At 58.2% G+C, this 20,764-nt stretch overlaps 7 protein-coding genes across 7 annotated transcripts; 2 read left to right on the top strand and 5 right to left on the bottom strand.

The window, feature by feature from the left end:
* Positions 1-148: 148 nt before the first annotated feature.
* W97_01510 (uncharacterized protein) lies at positions 149-3,501 on the bottom strand (the record flags this gene model as incomplete). Its single annotated transcript, XM_007779416.1, has 3 exons — positions 149-3,030; positions 3,079-3,291; positions 3,357-3,501. 3 exons carry the CDS (start codon positions 3,499-3,501, stop codon positions 149-151), a joined length of 3,240 nt encoding a protein of 1,079 aa, XP_007777606.1.
* Positions 3,502-4,043: 542 nt separating this feature from the next.
* W97_01509 (uncharacterized protein) lies at positions 4,044-5,797 on the bottom strand (the record flags this gene model as incomplete). Its single annotated transcript, XM_007779415.1, has 4 exons — positions 4,044-4,875; positions 4,924-5,216; positions 5,266-5,598; positions 5,675-5,797. 4 exons carry the CDS (start codon positions 5,795-5,797, stop codon positions 4,044-4,046), a joined length of 1,581 nt encoding a protein of 526 aa, XP_007777605.1.
* A 933-nt stretch (positions 5,798-6,730) lies between these two features.
* On the bottom strand, positions 6,731-7,849 carry W97_01508 (uncharacterized protein; the record flags this gene model as incomplete). The annotated part of the gene is made up of 3 exons (XM_007779414.1): positions 6,731-7,378; positions 7,428-7,631; positions 7,679-7,849. The coding sequence occupies 3 exons, from the start codon at positions 7,847-7,849 to the stop codon at positions 6,731-6,733; spliced, it is 1,023 nt and encodes a 340-aa protein (XP_007777604.1).
* Positions 7,850-8,580: 731 nt separating this feature from the next.
* Positions 8,581-9,712, top strand: W97_01507 (uncharacterized protein; the record flags this gene model as incomplete). Its single annotated transcript, XM_007779413.1, has 3 exons — positions 8,581-8,640; positions 8,698-9,027; positions 9,152-9,712. The coding sequence occupies 3 exons, from the start codon at positions 8,581-8,583 to the stop codon at positions 9,710-9,712; spliced, it is 951 nt and encodes a 316-aa protein (XP_007777603.1).
* Positions 9,713-10,485: 773 nt separating this feature from the next.
* Positions 10,486-13,002, bottom strand: W97_01506 (uncharacterized protein; the record flags this gene model as incomplete). The annotated part of the gene is made up of 4 exons (XM_007779412.1): positions 10,486-11,220; positions 11,287-11,430; positions 11,487-12,009; positions 12,056-13,002. 4 exons carry the CDS (start codon positions 13,000-13,002, stop codon positions 10,486-10,488), a joined length of 2,349 nt encoding a protein of 782 aa, XP_007777602.1.
* A 1,415-nt stretch (positions 13,003-14,417) lies between these two features.
* On the bottom strand, positions 14,418-16,402 carry W97_01505 (uncharacterized protein; the record flags this gene model as incomplete). Its single annotated transcript, XM_007779411.1, has 5 exons — positions 14,418-14,481; positions 14,530-15,227; positions 15,339-15,827; positions 15,880-16,046; positions 16,096-16,402. 5 exons carry the CDS (start codon positions 16,400-16,402, stop codon positions 14,418-14,420), a joined length of 1,725 nt encoding a protein of 574 aa, XP_007777601.1.
* A 1,534-nt stretch (positions 16,403-17,936) lies between these two features.
* W97_01504 (STE/STE7 protein kinase) lies at positions 17,937-20,067 on the top strand (the record flags this gene model as incomplete). The annotated part of the gene is made up of 2 exons (XM_007779410.1): positions 17,937-19,574; positions 19,687-20,067. 2 exons carry the CDS (start codon positions 17,937-17,939, stop codon positions 20,065-20,067), a joined length of 2,019 nt encoding a protein of 672 aa, XP_007777600.1.
* Positions 20,068-20,764: the final 697 nt, after the last annotated feature.

Below are 20,764 nucleotides of genomic sequence, written 5' to 3'. Positions count from 1 at the left end.
CAAGGCTCGTTCCACGACCGAGCGCTCATCAGGGTATCCAACACGAACCGCCAGCGTCGTTCCCAAACGCCCCCCTCGAATGCTGCAAAGACCGTCCCATCCCAACCGCCAGATCCAAAAGAACGTCCGAAAGAAGGCCCCACCCCCATCACCCCATACGCCCTCCCATGCCCATATTCCCCATCCCGCCCATGTTCATCCCATTCATATTAACATTCCCCATGCCCATATTCCCGTTCAAGCCCTGCATGCCCATTAGTCCGAGTTGCTGCATCTGCTGCGCGCTCAAGCCGCCCATGTTCCCGCCGCCCATCTGCATACCCTGCATGCTCTGCCCCGGCATCATTTGCTGGCCCTGCTGACCTTGCTGCTGCTGCTGCTGCTGCTGCTGTTGTTGCTGCTGAGCCTGCTGTTGCTGTTGCGCCGCCTGCTGCGCCTGCGCTTGCCGCAGCAGCTGCTGCTGCACCTGCAGCTGCTGGAGATACTGGCGTTGCTGCGGGTTATCTTGCATCGCCGCGCCTCCTTGGGCCATACGCGCCTGCTGCGCCTGCGCCTGCGCCTGCGCCTGAGCCTGTCCACCCGGCTGGCCCTGCCCGCCCTGCGGCCCCGGCAACGCCATGAGCTGCGCGACCATCGTCGACGCCTGCTGCACAGCCCTCACATCCAGCAGCCCCTGCTGGGCCAGCATCTGCGCGACCTGTGGATGCATGCCCAGGCTTCGTAGCTGGTTGGCGACCTGTGGGTTCAGCTGGCCGCCGCCGCTCTGCATCATCTTCTGCAGGTACCCCATCTGCCGCTGGCCGATCTGGTTGATGGCGACTTGGCGCTGGTTCTGCTCGAGGGAGGGCAGGAGCGGGTTGCGTAGTGTCATGACGGCCTGCTGGCCGGGCGTGCTGGGCATGGCATTTGCGAGGAGCTGCATGAGTTGCTGGCTCATGACGTTGCCCTGTTGTTGTGGTTGTTGGGGCTGCTGGGGGAGGGCTTGTGGTTGTGGCTGGGAGGGCGTCTGTTGCGCTTGTTGCTGCTGCTGCTGCTGTTGCATCTGGGACATGTTTTGCGCCATTTGCTGCATCTGCTGCGGGTTCTGCGGGCCGTTCGGGTTCTGCTGGCCCATCATGTTGGGGTTCTGTGGCCGCACTTGGCCAGGCTGAGGCGAAGAGACCTGCGAGTGCTGTTGCATCTGCTGCGCCATTTGCTGCTGCAGTCGACGTTTGTATGCCGCGTTGTTGTCTTGAGGTATACCAGGTCGCATCTGCGGGGTGCCCTGCTGCTCCGGGGTGCCTTGAGAGAGGCCCCCTTGCTGAGCGGCTTGTTGGGCTTGCTGCCGTCGCTGCTGCTCTTGCTGAGCATGTATCATGGCCGCCTGGTTGGCCTGCTCTGGAGACATCTGCTGATTCATCATGGCTCCTTGCTGGGCTTGTTGTTGAGCAAGCATCCGCCGATGTTGCATCAGGCGCATTTGATGCTGCTGCTGTTCAGGAGTCAGGTTCTGCATGCCCATCTGAGGCGTCTGCTGCATCATCGGCGTGGCTTGCATGCCGTTGACCGGGCTGCTTTGGGACATTCGAGGCTGCGGCGTCATGTGATGCGTGACGGGTATAGCATGAGGCATCGCGGGTGTTCCTTGAACCATTTGTGGCGTGTTATGATGGCTGCCACCCTGTTGACTCTGTTGTTGGCTTATCTGGCGAACCATCATAGCGGCTTGCGCGTGTGGGTTCTGAGGGACCGCGGAAGTCGGCCGGGCGGGGCTGCCCCCTTGACTCGACGAGGTTGCTCGCATTGGAACGCCGACCATCATGTTGCTGGCCATGACGGGCGATGATTGCATTGGCGTCTGCTGTCGCAGCATAGGCGAGCCTTGTTGTGCCTGCGAGACCTGTGGAAACTGAACTTGCTGCGGTGTTGGGATCATCACAGCAGACTGTGGTGCTCCCTGCGGAACTGCCGCATTCTGAAGCCGCTGCTGTTGCTGCAACATCTCTTGTCTCTTTTGCATTGCGATCCTGGCTCGTTCATGCTGCTGCTGCTGCATCTTGGCCATCTCGTCCATGTCATTCCTCTTCACCGCCTCGGCTTCAGCCTGCTGTTGCCTCTTGACTTGCGCCTGACGTGCTTCTTCCTCCTTCTTGAGCCGGTCCTGCTCTGCGTGCTGAATCTTGATATTCTCAATTGTCTTGAAACGGTCGAAGCCAGCCTGGAAGGTCGTGACTCCGCCCTGGCCCTCAACTGCTCCAGCGCCTCCCGCAGCTGCTCCGTTAGTCGATGACTTGCGCTCATCCCAATTGAGCATCCATTTCTCTTCGTAGGCATCTCGTGCCTCATCCGCTGCGAGCTCCGCCGTTGTCCGTTTGCGAGTCTTGAGCGCTGGAGGCGGGTTCTTATGAAGGTCATCGGTCAGGGAGTCGATCAGAGCTTTCTGGCCGAGTAGACTCTGGATTGGACGGAGGTCTAGTGCGGGCGCCGTGGAGTTGATGACTTGAGCCTCGAATTCGTAGCGATTGCTCTCGTCGATCATCATCTTCTGCTTCTTCTGAGGCGGAGCGCCCTTCAGCATGACCGGTGTAGGAGGTACGGAAGTAAGAGGTGTTGGAGGATGTGCGCCACTGGCAGTAGATGGCTGTCGCTTCGAGCGCGGCTCTGGCGCAGGTGTATTTGCTAGGATCGTAAGGTCGACAAGTCGAGATTGCTCTGTCGGGTGTAGAACAAACGTAGTGAGCTTGGGGCCCAACGCAGCCTTCTTTTGGGTAGAGCTTGCGGGTTGGCCTGGGGCTGGCATATTCTCCTTGTCCACGTCCGTTCCCTTTGCTGCGCCTGCAGCGGCCCCGTTCGCCGCAGCATTCTCGACCTTTGACTTTTCGGGCATCTTTGGGCTACTTGGGTACGGTGCGTAGCTAGAAGGCGTCACGAAATTGCTGTGGGTGTGAATAGAGAAGGGCTTGTCCTTATTGCCGATGGCTGAACTCGAAGTTACAGTCTGGGCTGTGTTGCCGTTAACTCGGTGGTTGAAAACTTGGACAATCAAGCAACCTGGCCGCTCGTTAGCACAGTTCAGTTCGCGCGACTCGGTGGTCGTACCGTCGTAGAAAGGCACATTCGATGCGTGCAGCTCTTCCAGCATGTCATGAGGCAGCGTCTGGTTCCTGATGTGCTCTAAGAAGATCTTCATGGGCCCTTGGTAGGTGAATGTGCCATCTTGGTTTTCGAACCGCCAGTGTGTGGAGTGGAGGTGTATGACGAGAGACGGGGGCTTGCCCTTGAATTTCTGGAGGATGTAGCTGGTGTCCTTCACTAAATTCGAATTTACGTTAGCCGGCCCATTCACACATGGGAAACTAGAGGAACCACAAGCATACGGCAAGGTATCGGCATCGACACCGTCTCCCTTGCTGCGCTGCCGGTGTCTGAAGCTCTTCCGCTTTGTCGGGCGAGATTTGGGCGCTGGGATTCGCGGCGCTGTCGCAAAGCTTGCGCTGGGCGAGCGGTCACTGCGGTCGCCATGGTGAACGAACTGAGCGGTTGAAGCGTCTCTGGAGGAGGCTGTGGGATAGCGATAGAGGGAAGAGCGCGTGCCGGAGGCTCAGGGCGCTTAAAGTGGGATGTTTACGGAGGTGGTAGGTTTGAGCGACAGCGCATCGTGAATTCCAGAATCGCTAGGATCCGAAGTTTCTAGAGCGCGTGAATTGAATGGGCGCCTTGTGAGCAGCGTTTCGGGCGGTTTAGGCAGATGCGACACTGAAGCAGGGCGTTAACTACGGGGATGGTGAGCGTGTGACTGTGGGCAAGGTTGACGTTGTTCGGCATGCTCCGGCTCACCGTGCGGCTTTCTTTGTGCCTGAGGCATGAAGCATCGCAACAAGGAGGCGCCTGAGTTTATCGCATTGAATCGTCTACGGGGTAGATGGGAAGGGAGTCGAGGCGTATATCTCTGTTGAGATATATATATATAATTTACACTTGAGTTCTGTCAATATCCAGTCTACCCATCCCAACTTTTCCATGCTTCATTTACATTAAAGTGCCGAAACCAAATCATCCTAGATCTAACCATACATAACGCCCAGCTTCGTCGACCTGAACCTGTCCCTCCGCTGCATCCCGCCACCGAAGCAGCTCGGCGAGCACCTCGGCGCATGCAGACTCCTCCTGAAGTTGGTGCCACCGACGCTCCTCCTTGCAAGCGCCGTCTGGTTCAAGCTTTCAAAGCTCGTGGCATAGGTAGCGACGGAGTGAGCAATCGCCTGAGTGTTGATCAAGAACGCCTCCATGTTCAAGTTCGTAACATTATCCCCGGCACCGTGATAGTTAACATCATAAGCGACACCAGCCTCGCCGCCGAACAGTGCCTCCTCTTCCTCGGTCTTGATACCCTCAGCACCAGTGAAGAGGCCGCCGGACGCAATGTTCACATCCAGGAAAGGACCGTAGTCGGAGCGGCCGCTGAACTCGGTCGCTGTGTGGTTCTGGCCAATGGAGTCGAAGAACTCCTCGAAGAGGCGCTCAGCTTCGGCCGAGCCCGGCGGGCCGGAGATGTTGAAGGAGCTGCCGTCGCCGTCGTAAATGCCGAGGAAGTAATTGGGGGAGGCGATCATGTCGAAGTTGAGGTAGAGCTTGATCTGCGCGAGCGAGGCGTTGGAGAGGCTGTCAACGTAGAAGGTCGAGCCGAGAAGGCCCTCTTCTTCGCCGGACCAGAAGCCGAAGCGCACGGCGTTGGTCGTGGTGTAGTTGGCGAGCTGGAGCGCGACTTCCAGAATTCCGACAACGCCGGATCCGTCGTCATTAATGCCTGGACCTTCAGCCACACTGTCGGAGTGGGCGCCGACGACGAGGGTGGCGTTCTTGTTTCCACCTTTGGTTTGCGCGAGGACGTTGTTGCTGCAAGAAAGTCAGTACACGTAAGAGGTGCAGGAGTGATAGACGTACGTTGCACGGAACTCAATCTCGGAAACAACGTCCAGCGCGCCAGTGACCTCAGTGCCAGCGGCGATCACCTCAACAAGCGCGAGGCCAGCCTCCTGGGAGATACCGACAGTTGGCACGTAGGGGCCCAGCGCGCGGGGTTGGCCGAGGGTGCCATTGAGGCCTCCTGGAATGTTGTTGTAGATAGCCGCACCAACGGCTCCTGCGTTGCCGGCAAGCGCTGATTTCTGGCCGAATTCGCATGTACCACGAGAAACGAGTGCGATGGCACCAGCCACTTCTGCTGGATAATCTGACTGTAGACCGGTAAGCTTTGGCTTCATGGCAGACTCAGCGGGGACATACGGCTGCGCAGCCCAAGTTGCTGACTGCCACGACAGGAGCTGTGACATTGCCGCTTGCCGAGTACGAGAAGAGCGAGGCATTCTGGCTCACGCCGTTGGCGAAGAAAGATGCGTTGCCGCCAAGCGGGACGAGTGTTGACCAGGGCTGCAGCTCGACGTCGTAGTAGCCAGTGGCGTTGAGCAGACCAGCGACGTACTCTACGGTGAGGTTGTGGCCTGCACCGCCCATGAGACGATTGCGGTCAGCCGGATCTGGCTGGCGGTATGCGAAGTCCTCGAGCATCCGGGAATGGGCTAGAAGGGCATCGGAGTCAATGGTCGCTCGGAGGGTCTCCTATGTGACTGTTAGCACCATACGTCTCTCGAGCTCGATATATTCGATCCTGCTAGACGCAGTACAGAGCACTTACCGAGTCCACTGGTTGCGCGCCATACTGGCGGCGTGCTGGCCTCCAGATGTAGGGATTCTTTGGGCTGCAAGAAGCCAAAGTAGCCAACGCGCCGAGGGCGACACCGTACTGGAAAGTCCTCATGGTGACAGAAGGACAGCAGAAAAGTGAAAGTAATTTCAAAGACAGACAGTCGTTCGCGGAAAAAAACTTAAGGGCAGCTCAGCTTCTTATGAATTCATGTACCCGGTTGCATGTTGAACGCGCGACGCAAGGAAGACCTGCCGATCTTACAGACACAGCCATCCAATGGGGTACAATGTAGGGTAGTCTTGCCTGCTGCCATCCACACATTAAAGACAAATCCCCGGAGAGCGGCGTACGAATAAGCGGGCCTTATGTCCACGCCTTCCACGTTGGGGGGAGCTGAAGCAATGCCCCTCACCCTTGGCTAGATGAGGTCGCCGACAGCCAGATCTTCGAAACAGGCCCGTCTGAAAAGCTGATTCGTACTCGTCAGTGGCGGACATAGCGCTTATCCGCCGGTGACGGACGCGGTTCCTTGGGGGTCCCCAGATGCATCGCGGAGGTGGATGGCCATATTCGGACGTTAAAGACAATGGGGAAGGAGCCAAGAAGGCCAAGGAGCTTCACGATAGGCGGCTCCGGCTATGCAAGATAAGAATCGTCATTCTCCGCCATTCGTTGCTTGTCACCGCCGCGTACCTGCCGCTTTGGACATGGTGTTGCAGGTGGTGGGGATGGCAGGACGGTTGGGTGGCGGGAGCAGGGTAGATGACGCACAAGGATCAGGGCGGATGTGAAGCAAAACAGTGGTGTTTGCGTTCATCTAGTTATTGCATTTCGTGTGTGTGAAGCAGCACTGCCAATGGGCTCGTTCATTGCAAGGGAGGCACCTTGAGCTACGATGTTTGATCACGCGAGCACTTGCACAAAGTTCAGGCGCGTTCCGTAGAAGATTCATGTTTATCGCATTGCTACTGGAACGAAGCAATCTGAAACCCAAAACAACTCCCCGTACATCACGCTGCCATTGCACATCTTCAAAGGCCCGAATCAAACAGCAGCTGGTGCCATGACGCCGTCTTCCCTGCCTCCGTCAGGCGCGCCCCAACCGGCCCTCCTGGTAAAAACTTTGTCTTCAAACCCATCCGTTCTGCCCTGGCGGAGCTTGTATGGGAATGGTGCATCCCTCACCAGCGGCACGTGGTTGAACCGAAAGTCCCACACGGCCGCGTACACCATGCGGTACGCCATGAAGGCCATGAGAGTTCCGAGCAGCGCGCCGGCGACGAGGTCATACCAGTGGTGAAACTTGTCGATGGTGAGCGCTCCGGCGATCAAGGTGGCGCCCAACAGCGGCAAAGCGACGGCCACCAGCTTCCAGTAGGCCGGGTGATGGTTGGAGAGGAGCTTGAGCTTCGCGTTCAGATAGAGGCTCAGGAACACGGCGCCGGCGAACGCGGCGGTCGAGTGGCCGGACGGAAACGACATCATGGCGTCGTCGATGGCCCTTTTGTCGGTCCCGCTGCAGACGCTACGGTCGTAGAAGAGCATCTTGAGGCCTTTCCCGTAATTGGCGCCGGACGTGGGGACCACGGGCTTGCACACGTCATAGAAGTGTGGACGCAGGCCGCCGATGAGATACTTGACGAAGACTTGGAACACAGCGGCGGTGAGGACTGCATAGAGGAGGCCGGTGATCTTGAAGCGTCAGCTGGCGGCTTCCATAACTTGGCGGAGGTGTACTTACTGCGTTGTTCAAATCCCAAAAGCTACGTATGCGCGCCTGCATGATGAGGAAGACCGTGATGGGCACCACGAGGGACAATACGGCCGAGAGCCACGTGGGAATGATCTCTTTGCGGAGTGGATATGCGTACTGAGGGTAGACCACCTCGCCGTTCTCGAAGTAGACGGGGAAGAGACGGTGCGCAGCGGGTCTCAGGCGCCAGATCTGCAATTCGTCAGCTACGTGCATGAAAAGCGTGGGGCCAGCCATACGACGAGAGCTAACGTTCCCAGCACCGCCATCAGGAGGAGATCTGGCCATGCGGTCTGGAACCATTGCCGGGGTGAAGGTCTGTCGTCAAGTCTCTGGGGCTTCTCGTTGACTGGGCGCGGTGTGTCATTTGCTTCCAAGTTGTTGTCTATGCGACGGCGGAAGAACAACATGATGTGTTGGAGATTGTGGATTTTGAGCAGTAGAATACCTCGTGTAAATGGTGCAGGATACTCTGAAACGATGATGTTGAAGTTGATGACAGGAGATGCGGAAAGCTGCCAATAAATAGATGAAGAGAGCTTTCTACGTATGGCAGGAGCTCGCCGGCAATACATGAGGCAGGCATAGTGCTATTCGTCATGAAATCTTCGACGAGGGAAGGCATAGCGCAGTCGTGACGGATGAAGCAGTCGCGACGGCGAGGTCTTGGAAGCGCGAGCACCAGCCGGCAGGAGCTTGCCATGTCGAACTCCTGTCAAGGACTGAGACATGTCATGGATACCATGGCTTTGCGATGAACCGTCTGTTGAGTAGATTTTGTGACGCCGTCATACTCGTATGAGTTTAAATATCTCATGAAGGAATGAGGATGAACCATTGTCAGGCGCCGGTGAACCGAAGCGTCTTGACGTGCTGTTGCACTGCAGTGAGCTGTGGTTCTGTTCGGGTTTACATAGTACAGGTGCTACAGAGATGCGGAACTCGAGCATGGCTGGCGCCACGACCATGTCGACTGCGATATCAAGCTGCAACGCGTGACCGTGTATCAAGATGCAACAACCCTGGGCCTCGGCAAACACGCCAAGACTTTGGTAAACACCCGCGGCGTCCGCAGATGCGCGAATATGCCTTTGCGCCTGGAACTACCATAGATCCTTCTTAAGTCCCATCGTCTCTGACAATGGCGCATTCAAGTCAGATGGATTCTCTCCTCACCGAGCACTTCCGCTACACGCCTCTTGTACGGCAATTGCCCTCCCCTCCCCAACTGTAAACACCACTAACAAACTCCCGCCAGACCCTAATCGACGACATAATCAACACCGTGAACGAGCTCGTCGGCCGCGCCGTCGACTCCGTGGAAGCCGGCCTCCTCTCCGCCGACCCCGCTGTCCTCGGGTTCGCCGCCCGCGCCGCCGCCGAGAATGTGATACCGGACACCGACGGCGAGGGCAACGTCGTCTACCCCGAGGCGCGGAAGGAGATCGAGGAGGGCGTGCACAAGCTAGAGACGCTGCTGGAGGCGACCGTGGACAAGAACTTCGACAAGCTGGAGATATACGTGCTGCGGAACGTCTTAACAATCCCCGAGGAGCTGGTGGGCTGGGTGCGGCTGGCGCATTACGAGGTACGACTCCACCATACATATCGTACACATGCCCTAGAGAGAAATCCCCAGGGCCACGGCAGCCACCGACTCGAGCCCCCACCGCGTCGCTGTGGCCCCGAAGGCTAACACCTCCCCGTCTCAGAACCTCCACATCCCCTCCCCCTCCGCGCCCCCAGCGCCAACCCCCGAATCCCTCCACCTCCTCCGGCGCAAGCTCCACGAGACGCAGAAACTCCACGTCGCCCTGCTGGCCGAACACCGCCGCAACGCCCAGCTCATCGCCCAACTCCGCGCCCTCCTCTCCTCCGCCCCCAACAGCAGCACAACCGCCCACCCCAAAGCCGAGCAGCCATCCTCCCCCTCACGCGTCCCCGCACCCGCCACCCCCCACCCCGGCGCCTTCGCCTTCCTGTCCACCACGCCCGCAGCGCACACGCTGGGCGTCTCGACCGCCGCCGCGATGCCGCCGCCGCCGCCGCCGCCTGAAGGCGCGTCCACACAGCCGCAAGCCCCGCTGACGACACCGACGGCGTTTGCGCTCGCACAGCTGCCCGCGCTGCGGCAGCTGCTGACGAGTCTGCGGCCCCGTCTCGCGAGCCCGGCGGCGGCTGGTGGAGACGACGAAGGGGAGGCAGCGGGGAGGCGGGCGTATATTGAGGCGCAGACGCGGCGGGTGTTGGAGAGGAGGGGCCGTGGGGGTTGAACGAGACGGCGGTTGGGTCGGGGGGTTTTGCCTGAGGTCCACGGGACGAGGCGGGCCTGGTGGAAGGGAGATGGGGGGGTGGTCGGGTGGGCTGGAGGCGGCAGCGTTGGGGATGTGCGGGGTATTGTGTTTGCGGGCGCTGAGGCGTAAGGAAGGGGTAGCTTGGAGACGGGGGGGGGGGGGGGGGGGTAGTATTGGCAGAGGCGTTTTGGCATCGGAGCGGCCGACATGCCCCCGTTCGCGATACCCCCGAGTGTCACTGGCTAGGCGCGGAAACGGTTCTAGGGGCATAGGCGTCCTCCTGTGCGGGTCGGTTATACCCTCTGTCTTTTGGGTCTTGGGCACGGTTGGTGCGTTAGCGAAACGTTGATACAATGGCTGGATAAGACGATGATCAAGCTTCTTTTCTCTGGATCTAGCTCCGGTTACTTTCGCATAACTTGGTCATCTACTGGTGAGAGGGGCTGGTAAACAGGTAGTATTGCACCAATGCTATGAGCATGTACTACAAGATCGCAGTCAAGATATAGCACAGGTTGACTTCGCTGCAGAGAAAGGCAGGGATGGTAAAGCCTGAGAGATAATGGACACGGCGCTCCTCAACTACTGACTATAGCATGAATGCGGTATCTTCCAATAACAGCATAACGATGAACGAACACACCCATCTCCTCCCAGTTGCCAACGACGCACCATCCCCCACGAAACGCGCTCCGACCCACACCCCGTCCCTACGAACCGCCTCTTTCCAGAACACAATGCTCACGTCCCGCTCAATACTTCACAACCTTAACCACTCCCCTCAACTCCTCCGGCAACTCCTCCATCCTCCGAATCCCCAAGCCCACCACATCCCCCCAGAAGACCAGCGCCCTCTCCCTCGCATACCCCAAATAATCAAACTCCTCATCCTCCCCCCCATCCTCAGGCCTCTTATCCTCGAGCTCCTCCCTCATCCTCCTACCCTCCTCATCCAGCGGATCAGTGCCGAGTTCCTCGGCGGGGCGATGCGGTTCATCGAGGCTCTGACCCGCACGACCATCCTCCTCTCTCTGCTCTGCCTCAGTAGGGGTAGTGTCGGATTCCGCATCGCTGCCAGAAGCCGGGCCGGCCAGCTCGGATGGTAGGCCTGAGATCTTGGCCTGCACGACCCCCCACGCGACCCACTGCGCCGAGTTCGCGAGCCGCCACTGCCTCGTCTCGTCGAGCAATCTCCTTACCTCCAGCTCCGTCGCTGCTTCCTCGGCTGCTTCGGCTTCCTTGTACTGCGTAGATGGGAAGCGGGAGTCGAGCATGAAGGTGCTGATGGACGAGGAGAAAGACTGTTGTTGGTACGGGCTAGATTTCTGGTGGGCGGAAGGGCTGTTGGAAGTCGATGCTGAGGAGGTGAAGGGACGGTGGCGGACGTAGGCGCGGATGAAGCGGTGTTGTTCTTCGGGGGTCGGGTAGCGCTCTGTGTGCAGGGCGTAGGGGGCCTTTTCGTCGTGGTAGTTGTAGCACCATTCCGTCTGTTGCGGGCGTCAGTCGCTATGCGCATGCTGGGTCTGTCAGAGAACGTGGAGGGTGGAACATACAAAGTGGTTTGCGAATTCAAGACCTGGAGTGTTGGCGTTGGCGTACTCGAAGTCGATGACGACGAGCTGCTTGTGCTCGTTCGTGGGCAGGAGGAGCGGAGACTCGCCAGCGGGTTCCAGGCGGAGGATGTTGCCGTATTGCGTCTGTTGGTGTCAGCACGTCGTCCATATAACCTGTCCGTGGAAATATCTCAACTCACGTCATTGTGCGCAAAGACAAGGTCCTCCTTCACCTTGTCGGCGCCGCCGTGCTTCTCATCCAGCCACTTCCGATAAAGCTCGAGCGTCTGTCTGAAGAAAGCCCACTCAGTGCCGCAGACAAAGCCTCTCTGCTTCCAGACGTCCGCTCGGCCTTCGCCGGATTTGCCATCGTAAGCCCGGACCTGCTCATCAAGCCAGGTGACGAGCTGCTCGCAGCGGTCAACCCACTTGTCCCAGTTACGCCAGACAAAGGGGCCGTCTTCGCGTTCTTGGGGCAGCAAGTCGATACCTTCGTGCAGTTCGCGCATGCGCTTAGCAATCTGCTTGGAGGTCTCTGGGTTGCGGAGATCCTTGGGCGTAAGCGTCCGAGCATGGAAGAACTCCTCGAAGCGGCCGTTCTTGAAGGTGCCGAGAAGACGGGGCCCGATCCGCTTGCGTGCAAGGCGACGTAGGATCTGGAGCTCGGCCTCTCGATCGATGAGGTGCTCCACCTGCGGTCCGTAGATGCGCAGAAGGAGTTTGCTGTGTTGCGTAAGTATGGTTCTTGCAGTGTATGTTGAGCACTTACGGTGGAGGTTTCTTAGGAGTTAACGAACGCGAGCCGTCGCCATTGGCGGGCTTTTGCGTGGGAAGGTCCTTCGGAGGTGAGACTACATAGACGGCATTTGTAAGAGCGCCACTGAGTCGTTCAACCTCGATTTCACCGCTCTTATCCATCGGCACGCGCCGCCAGCCCTTCAGCCGCAGAGTGTGCGTGAGCCGGACAATCTCGTACTTGAATGTCGCCCAAGCCTTTTTCTCCTTGCCTCGAGAGCCTGGTGTCGTTGCATCTTCATCGGACGAGGCCGCTCCGCCGCTGTAGGCCATAGTCTTTGAGTTGTCAAGCACGGCATCGCTGCTGGGCACAAGCGTGTCGCCATCCACGTAGTCCGTATCTGACGAGCCGGCTGTTGACTGACGCCTTAGCTTCCGGGCGGAGATGCGGTGATGCAACGCTGGAGATCTGCGGCTTGACGAACGGTCCTCCATACCGAGAGACAGGCTCTTCTCGAGGATGTTTTCTAGGTTCTCCAAGGCCGTCGATCCATCCGAAGCGTCAGATGGGCGTCTCTGCTCGCTAATGGAAGAGCCGTCCAGTTGTACCGAAGAGTCCGTTTTCAGTGCCGTAGGCTGGGCCCCTGACGCTGCGTGGCGGGCTTCTTTTCCTTTTGACCTCCGCTCAGCCCTCCTTTTCCTCTCGTCCTTGATCCACGACGTGATCTGGGATACGAGCCCGTCCGTGGCCAGGAGACGATGAGCATGGGCTGCGCCTTTGGTGCCATCATCCGGCACCAAAGGCGCCAGTGGGGTTTCTAGCAGGCTGTGCCGCGAGCCTGCACGATCAGGAGCTGGGCGGCCGGACAGGCGCTTACCCCCAAGGTTGACCCGATGTTGTTTCGGCGAGCTTCGATCGAGGGTGAAGGGCTCGCCGTCTGCATCAAGGTCCTTTGATTTACCTTTCATTGTAGGAGACATGCTTTCAGGTTCATCGAACAGAACAACTGCAAATTGCGAGGCATTAGCCCCGCGCCGGTAGATCGTGAAGAGTTTGAGTATATATTGAGTAGAGTGATTGCTTCTGGAAAGTAACGCGGAAGGCCAAAGAGATTGAACATGTGCGTGTTTTCAGATGGCCACAGAGCCTTCTGACCAGAGCGTAGATGTTTGCCGTGATATTTCAGAGGACTGGGAGGCACATACCACCCGCGAACTGGATAACTATTGGGCGGGCCTTCTGCGGTAACGGAAGGTACAAGAGCGGAGTATACGCTGGGGCAACATAGCACCCCGCATTGGATTGGGTTTCAAGGAAAGATTATCATCTGAGGAAGCTTGTCTCATTGAGCGAATCAGAGGAAGTTGAGACAGTCCTCGTACGCAGATATAGTGCATCGCAGAGGACAGTGATCAGAGGCTTGGACATAGCAAAAATAACCACCAACCTTTACTCGACCCCACTCTTGGAGAAGATCCATCAACCTCTCTAGCAGTCGCCGGAGACAGATTCTGACGTGCAACGGGCATGGCAGGCGGTCCGTTGGATTCAGCCATGGTTTGGCTCCCGTTCGATCCGACTGATCCCAAGCCGAAGCTAGAGTTTCGGGGAAGTTGATGATTTCCGAGAAGAGCTTCAGAGTACGCAGATTTTGGAAGCTTGGATATGCGGCCGTCGTGCAACAAAGTGAATTTTAACCAACGCGCGGAGATGAGTCCTGTAAAGAACTGCCCAGCACTCGTGCCACGTGCGGCTGCTTAATCAGTAGAAAACCGACGCGGCTCTTGTCAAGACGTGGGGGGGTGTGTTGAGGTTTGTTGAGAGGCGTACACACAACCAGAGGACGAGAAATCCTGTCTGGTGGAGGACCAGGACCAGGACCAGGACCAAGAGATTCGTAGGAGGTAGGGATGGATGAAGGTGAGACGTGTCCCGGACGTCGTGCAAGAGTGCAGAATCTTGGTGCCTGCCCTGGGAGTGCGAGTGCGTCTGCAGATTCCAGGTTGTTGGCAAGCAGCGCCCAAGTGTCAGGGATCTGTCGAGCGGCAGAGCCCGATGCAGGGACCGCCGCTGATGCCATGGCACCGTGGACGGACCGGGGTTTGCCGTCTTGACAGCCACAGCAGGGATCAAGCAACCTGTACTACGCTGCAATGAACGAATAAACAATATCGTATCAAAACACCCTCTATGCAAACAATATACGAAGCTATTAGCAACAGGCTCCAAGCCGGGGAAAGTGAACAATGCCCCACAACGCTACACGCTGCAACAGCCAATATGCTACCCAGATGCCCAAACGCCCCATTTTACCCAGTCCAGCGCGGCCTCAGCCCCGTGAGCCGCGTGTACCAGCAATCCCCGACAGCAAGATTGATGAACCACCACCGCGCCATTATCGTGCCCATTGCACAACCTTCAGCGCACACGTAACGAGTATTAGCGTGCTCGGCAGAATCCTAATCATTGTCAGCGTGTGCCTCAGTCTTTTACACCCGCTCAAGAACACATACCAGATGACATAGCTGTGGAACAACAGCCTGCTCATCGCACCCATGTACACTCCGTTGAGCTGGCAAATCTGCGCCAACTGCAACGCGCTCGGCGCGCCCGTGAGCAAGAAGCACACGATCAAGAAAATCGGATCGTCCATGATGGAGACGGGCGCGAACTTTGCTAATATCGCCAGTAGCGGGCCCATGACGATGATCGGGATCAGCATCCTGCTAAGCAACGCCGCAGTGATGAGATTGCGTTCCTCTTTGGGGTCGTTGATCTGGTGCGGGTCGTTCTTCGGCAGCGTGTTGCGCGCAAGGTTCGCGCCGAGCACAACCAGGATGAGTGGCACGGCGACGCCGCCCGATTGCTGCACAGCCCGTGTCACGGAGTTGTTGATGAAAGTCCCCCGATCGAAGAAGAGGTGTTGGAGCTGTGGGACGGAGGCCACGATGATGGCGATCAGCATTGCCCAGAGCGGGGGGTTCATCTGCGCCCAGACGCCCTTGAGGAAGCGGGCGAAAATGCCATAGACAAAGGAAAGTGTCTTTTGCAGGGGGCTTGGGAGCGCATTGAACATTTTCTGCCAGCGGGTGGAGATGCTGTGTGAGGCGGCGCGGGTAGCGCGCGCGACAGCATTTCGGGCGCGGAGACCGGCGCGCTTGGTGCGAGGCCACCAGCCCTTGGAGCCGGAGGGTATGTTTTCGTACTCCTCTGGTAGGGCGACAGGTTTGGGAAACGTCGTGATGTGGCCGTTGGTGTGATCGTTCGATTCTCGGGTGCGGCCGTGGCCGGCCATGTTACCGGGACCCTCGCCAACGATGTTGCCGTTCGTAGGAGTGGGCAACACGCCAGGCACTGACGAGGCGGATGAGCTGGAGCTTATTGACGACGCGTATTGCGGTCGTTTAGCGGGTGTGAGAGTTCCGGATCCGTAGTCGGAATGAGACGAGTCCGTCGCAGAGTGCTTGATGTTTTCTTGGCTAGGCCTCCTGCTGGATACCACGCTCGATCCCACCGAGACCCCTTCTAGCAGACCTTGTTGCTCATGCGCTTCTCCGCGCTCTAACCTGGCATTCGAAGCCGCTTCCTCCTCGGCAAATTTCTCCGGGGGAGCAAGCAGAATGTTGTAGCCGTAAGTCCAGCGCACAAGCTGTCCAAGCTGCTGGAAAATGAGCAGGTACAGAATACCTCTAGCAGCCACCTCGTCGTCGTTGTCTCCGGGTACCTTGTCCCAGTGGAGTCCGCTGATGGTCTTGGAAAGCGAGATAACGAGAGAGATGGGGAGGGAGTTGGAATTGCCGAAGATCTGTTGAAGTCAGGCTCTTGACCGAGGAGAAACTCAGGATCGATGCACTTACCGCCATGGCGATTACGAAGTACCTCTGCCTCTTCTTGAAGCGAAAGGCCCTGGATACAGCCATGGCAGTGAGCCATGATACCATCGTCTGCGCGGCGAAAATTGCGGGTATTATAGCCAACTCGCCCAGCTTGTCCGCCGTGAGCTGCGAGGCGAGCTTGGTGAAGACTGCCGGATGTCAGCAATCCATAGATGCGCAATACGATGGCGAACGCACTCAGACAAGGGGTAAACAGCTGCGTATTCAGGTTGGCCAAAAACTTCTGAGACTCGGCGTCGAACATGCCCTGCCTGGCGACTATGTACCCGGGCAAGCTGACACAGACAACCTCCATGACAGCCTCGAAGACGAGGAGGATGAGGTGAGCGAAGTCGGGCTGCGTCTGACGCCCTGCCATGGCGGCGAGCGCACTGCCGGCGGACGAGGGCAGTTGTGCAGCGGAGAAGAAGGCTGGTGTGCCGAAAGCGAAGTCATTGTCGGTGCCCGCGAGGCGGAAAGATTTCGGATGGAGGCTGAAGGGCATGACAAGGCGATGCGGCTGATTTGAGCGGCTGGGTGTGTACGGGTGGGGGGGCTTGGGAGGTTTTGTGGACGAGTACCGTTGTTGCACAGGGCGGGGGGGCAATTGCGTGCAGATGAGCAGGCGGATGGGGTCGGAGAGCACAAGAGGCTCGAAAGAAGGGTTCGGCGTGTAGTAACAGGGAGCTGTCCAGAAGGAGCAGGATGTCCAAAGTGAGGATGCTGGATATCTGATTAGGATATCTGATTAGGGAGGTATACGACATGGGTCAAAAGCATGGAACAGCCCCAGGTCTGGACGAAGAAGCGTCATTGGCGCTAAGACTGCTGTGGCTGTTGGCTGTGGCTAGAATCCTCAGCCGCCACGCATGTGATGGCAGCACGTCGAGCAAGCCGTCTAGCCAGAGCCAAAAGCGGGAGTCGTGGTCAAAAAGTCACCGAGGGAGCAGAAGTCGAGTGAAGCAATCCAGCATCTGACGTCTGAGTGATGCCCGGCTGAGGTTTGTCTGCCGTCTGTCCGCCGCCTTGCGTCCTGCTGCTTGCTGGCCCTGTCTGATGGAAGTCCTCCAACGGCGTCCTTGCCCTGCCTTGAAGAGATGCGCGGTCGGCATTCCCTGATGAAACTTTAGGAGCCCGGGCAGCACTCCGCCGATGGCCAGGAAACATGCCCGGGCGCCGATGCAGCTCCAGCGGCTCCCAAGAGTGTGCGATGCTCTCCACATTTCGATCTCCGTAACTACATACAGTGATCAATCCTCCGTCCTGAAACCGGGCTGATGGCTAAGTTGAATCATCATCATCACTGACGGGGCTGAATAAACAACCAGGTCTCCTGCCAGCTAACTCCCTCACTGCTTGCACCTCGTCGACCCTTTTGCACTATCCACCAGGGACCCTCAGTCAACGCGGTACTCCGTAAACATCTGGCCATTGCGCGCCAGCACTGACCGACAAGGACCGAGAACGAGTTGGTGCTGCTGCTGCTGTTGGTGCTGCTGCTGCCGATTCGGGCTCCCCGGTACCTTACCTACTCACCAGTTGGACCTGGACGCAGGCCTCGCAACACCTGCTGTTTCAAAATTATCCTCTCGAACGCCCATTACCTATCTCTGCTCGTTCCAAGGTCAACCCTGAGGCAGGCTCGGTTAGATTTCCCGCCTGCTTCACGTGTCGGTCGCTCCGAGCTGTGCGTAGCCGTTGTCGCGGCCGCCACGACGCCAATCTCCGTCCAAGACTTGTCGTCGTCCGCACCGCCACAACCTGTTGAATTCACGTCTTCATCCCGCACCAGGCCTGCCAAACCGCCAACAAGCCAGCGTCAACCACTGCACCCTTCGCCCCAGGAGCCGCTCGAGTTGCTGCCGTCTGCAGGCTCAGACCCTACTGCACTCTACTGCACGCTCGCTCGCTCAACAGCCTTCACGGCGCCTCTTCCGCCCTGCTCGCTCCCTGGGCAACCTCACCTTGGCCTACGCCTGTCGAGCCAATCGAACCACATCTTCCCGCCACAAGTTGCTGCCAAACTGGCGACCGATACCATGGCCTCAACGCCAGATAGCGAGTTTGACGTGAATGTCGACTCCCCTCTAGAATCTCCCCCTCCTCCAGACTCGCCCTCCGGTCATCCCACTTCGCTCCCGTCAACCTCATCGTCTACTCTCAAGCTGCCGAACGGTCTCGCTGCTCCCTCGTCACTAGAAGCACCGCGTCTCGCACCTCGCTCCCACTCCATCTCCGCTGGCATGACGCCCTCTTCCACGCCTCTGGGCACGCTCAACGCTGCCCGCCGCCCAGGACCTACATCGACGATATCGAGTAGAGGCAGTGGCTTGAACGTTAATGCGGACATCATGGCGAGGATACAGGCGGTGCATCTGGGAAGACAAGGTGCTCCGTCTCCACGGATACAGCCACCTGGACGGCAGCCAAGCGGCCCCGGCCAAATTCCCGCGTCTCCTGGAGGAGCCATGGCAGGCGGCGTTCCCGCGCACTTCAAGATGCCAACTACTGCTGGAAAACCTCAGTTACAAAACTTCCAGTCTGCACCGGCAGTGCCGAACTTACGACTTGGAGGGAACAAGCCCTCACTGGCTGAGAAGCGCGGCATGGCACTTCCAGGCGGTCTGCCAGGCGCAGCACCGAACGGGCCACCGGCACCCGCCGGCAGGAAGAGGCCCGGCCTGAAGCTCTCCCAGATCAACGGCGGAGGTGACGCGCCGGAGCCCGGTGCACCGGAGCAGCCGCCTGCGAAGCCGCAAACGATGATGGACAAGTACGCCGATTTCTTGGATCCGAAGACGGGCAGTTTGCGGTTCAAGGGCAAGGCGACGCTTAACTCGACCGGTGTCAACTTCGAGAGCGGCAAAAGCTTCAGCATATCTCTAGATGAAGTGGACACGTTGGATGAGCTGGGTAAGGGCAACTACGGGACGGTCTACAAGGTCCGGCACAGCAGGCCGAAGATACGGATGCCAGGCCAAGGTCTGGCAGGCAACAAAGCCCAGCCTGGGATGGCGCCCACCTCTCCAACACGAGCCTCGCACGAGGACTCGAGTCCCGCATCCGCCAAGTCCAGCGGCGGCACCACGGGCGCGGTAATGGCGATGAAAGAGATCCGCCTCGAGCTCGACGACGCCAAGTTCGCCGCCATCATCATGGAGCTCGACATCCTGCACCGCTGCGTGTCGCCGTACATCATCGACTTCTACGGTGCCTTCTTCCAAGAAGGCGCCGTCTACATCTGCATCGAGTTCATGGACGGCGGCTCCATTGACAAGCTATACGGCGACGGCATCCCCGAGTCCGTGCTGCGCAAGATCACGCTGGCCACGACCATGGGGCTCAAGTCCCTCAAAGACGAACACAACATCATCCACCGCGATGTCAAGCCAACCAACATCCTCATGAACACACGCGGCCAGGTCAAGATCTGTGACTTCGGCGTCAGCGGGAACCTGGTCGCTAGTATCGCCAAGACGAACATCGGGTGCCAGAGCTACATGGCACCCGAGCGCATCTCAAGTGGCGGCATTGCGCAAGCAGGCGCAAATCCGGGGGGTGGGACTTATAGCGTCCAGAGCGATATTTGGAGCTTGGGCCTTACTATTATCGAGTGCGCGATGGGGCGGTATCCGTATCCGCCGGAGACGTATAATAACATTTTCAGCCAGCTGAGCGTAAGTTACCACTTGATCCCTGCCTCACAATCCGCCTTGCCTTACCTCTTCTTGGCGTGCACGGACTTCTGTGTCTTGAACAGGAATTGGTAAGCTAACAAGAGGACAACAGGCAATCGTCGACGGCGAACCCCCCGACCTCCCCCCCGAAGGCTTCTCCGACGCCTCCCGCAACTTCGTCGCAGGCTGTCTGAACAAGATCCCGCACCTGCGGCCCACGTACGCCATGCTGCTTCAACACGCGTGGCTGGCCCCACTGCTAAAGCCCCAAACCATCGCCGAAGAGGACGAAGAGGACGAAGAGGATGCCGAGAACGGTGTTGCGGACTTGAACAAGGAGGAGGAGAAGGAGGCAGGCGTCGTGGACAAGGAGGTCGCGGACTGGGTGAAAGGGGCGATTGAGAGGCGACGGGCGGGGAAGATGGGGAAGAAGGAGAAGCCGGCGTTGCATGCCGCGCCGTTGGATGCGGTTGTGAGTCCTGGGGTCGGATGATTGAGCATAACTGAGTCAAAGCGCAAGCGTGAGCACGACGGCAGTGTAGAAGCGGGAACTTTTTTTTTTTTTTGGGAGGTCATCATAGACCTGTAGCATCTCAAAGCGGGGGCGTGAGTTGAGCTTTGGCGCAGACGAAACGGCATTTCGTACAAGAGGGGTTGAGTGGAGAGGGGGCTGAGGTGTTCCTTCCTTAGGCCGATGAAGCCGATAGATATGGCGTGCATACATCTGTATAGGCGGCTGTAGTTAGTCCGCGGATTTCCATTTTCGAGGTGTAGACCATAAATGATGTGTTATGCCTGATACGCATGAGGGGCAATACCGTGATTTTATCTTGGGTTGAGCTGTGGTCCCTTCTGGTCAAGAGAGTGGCCGGATATTGACCACTTTTAGCGGCAGGTGATTACGATCCAACATCCTATAGTAAGGTTCTGCTCGTGGTTTCCTGGGGCAATATCCTAGATGGCCACGATAGGGGCGGAATAGCAGGCGTGAGCTCGCGTCGAAACACCAAGCAAGCTACTACCCACTCGGCAAAGAGAACAGAACGAGGGTATCATCTTCACGCTATCCAAATAGATTCAATGACATCCAGTTGCCGACGGCAGCCCCTTCCCCTCCTACTTCTGCCTCTTATTCACCGAGTTCTCCCTCCCTGCGACCGAACCAGTCCCCTTGCTGCTCTCCATCTCTT

This window comes from Coniosporium apollinis (assembly GCF_000281105.1).
Source record: "Coniosporium apollinis CBS 100218 chromosome Unknown supercont1.5, whole genome shotgun sequence".
Taxonomy (NCBI): domain Eukaryota; kingdom Fungi; phylum Ascomycota; class Dothideomycetes; genus Coniosporium; species Coniosporium apollinis.
The sequence above is the reverse complement of the archived record's forward strand: the minus strand, read 5'-3'. Positions and strand labels throughout refer to the sequence as shown.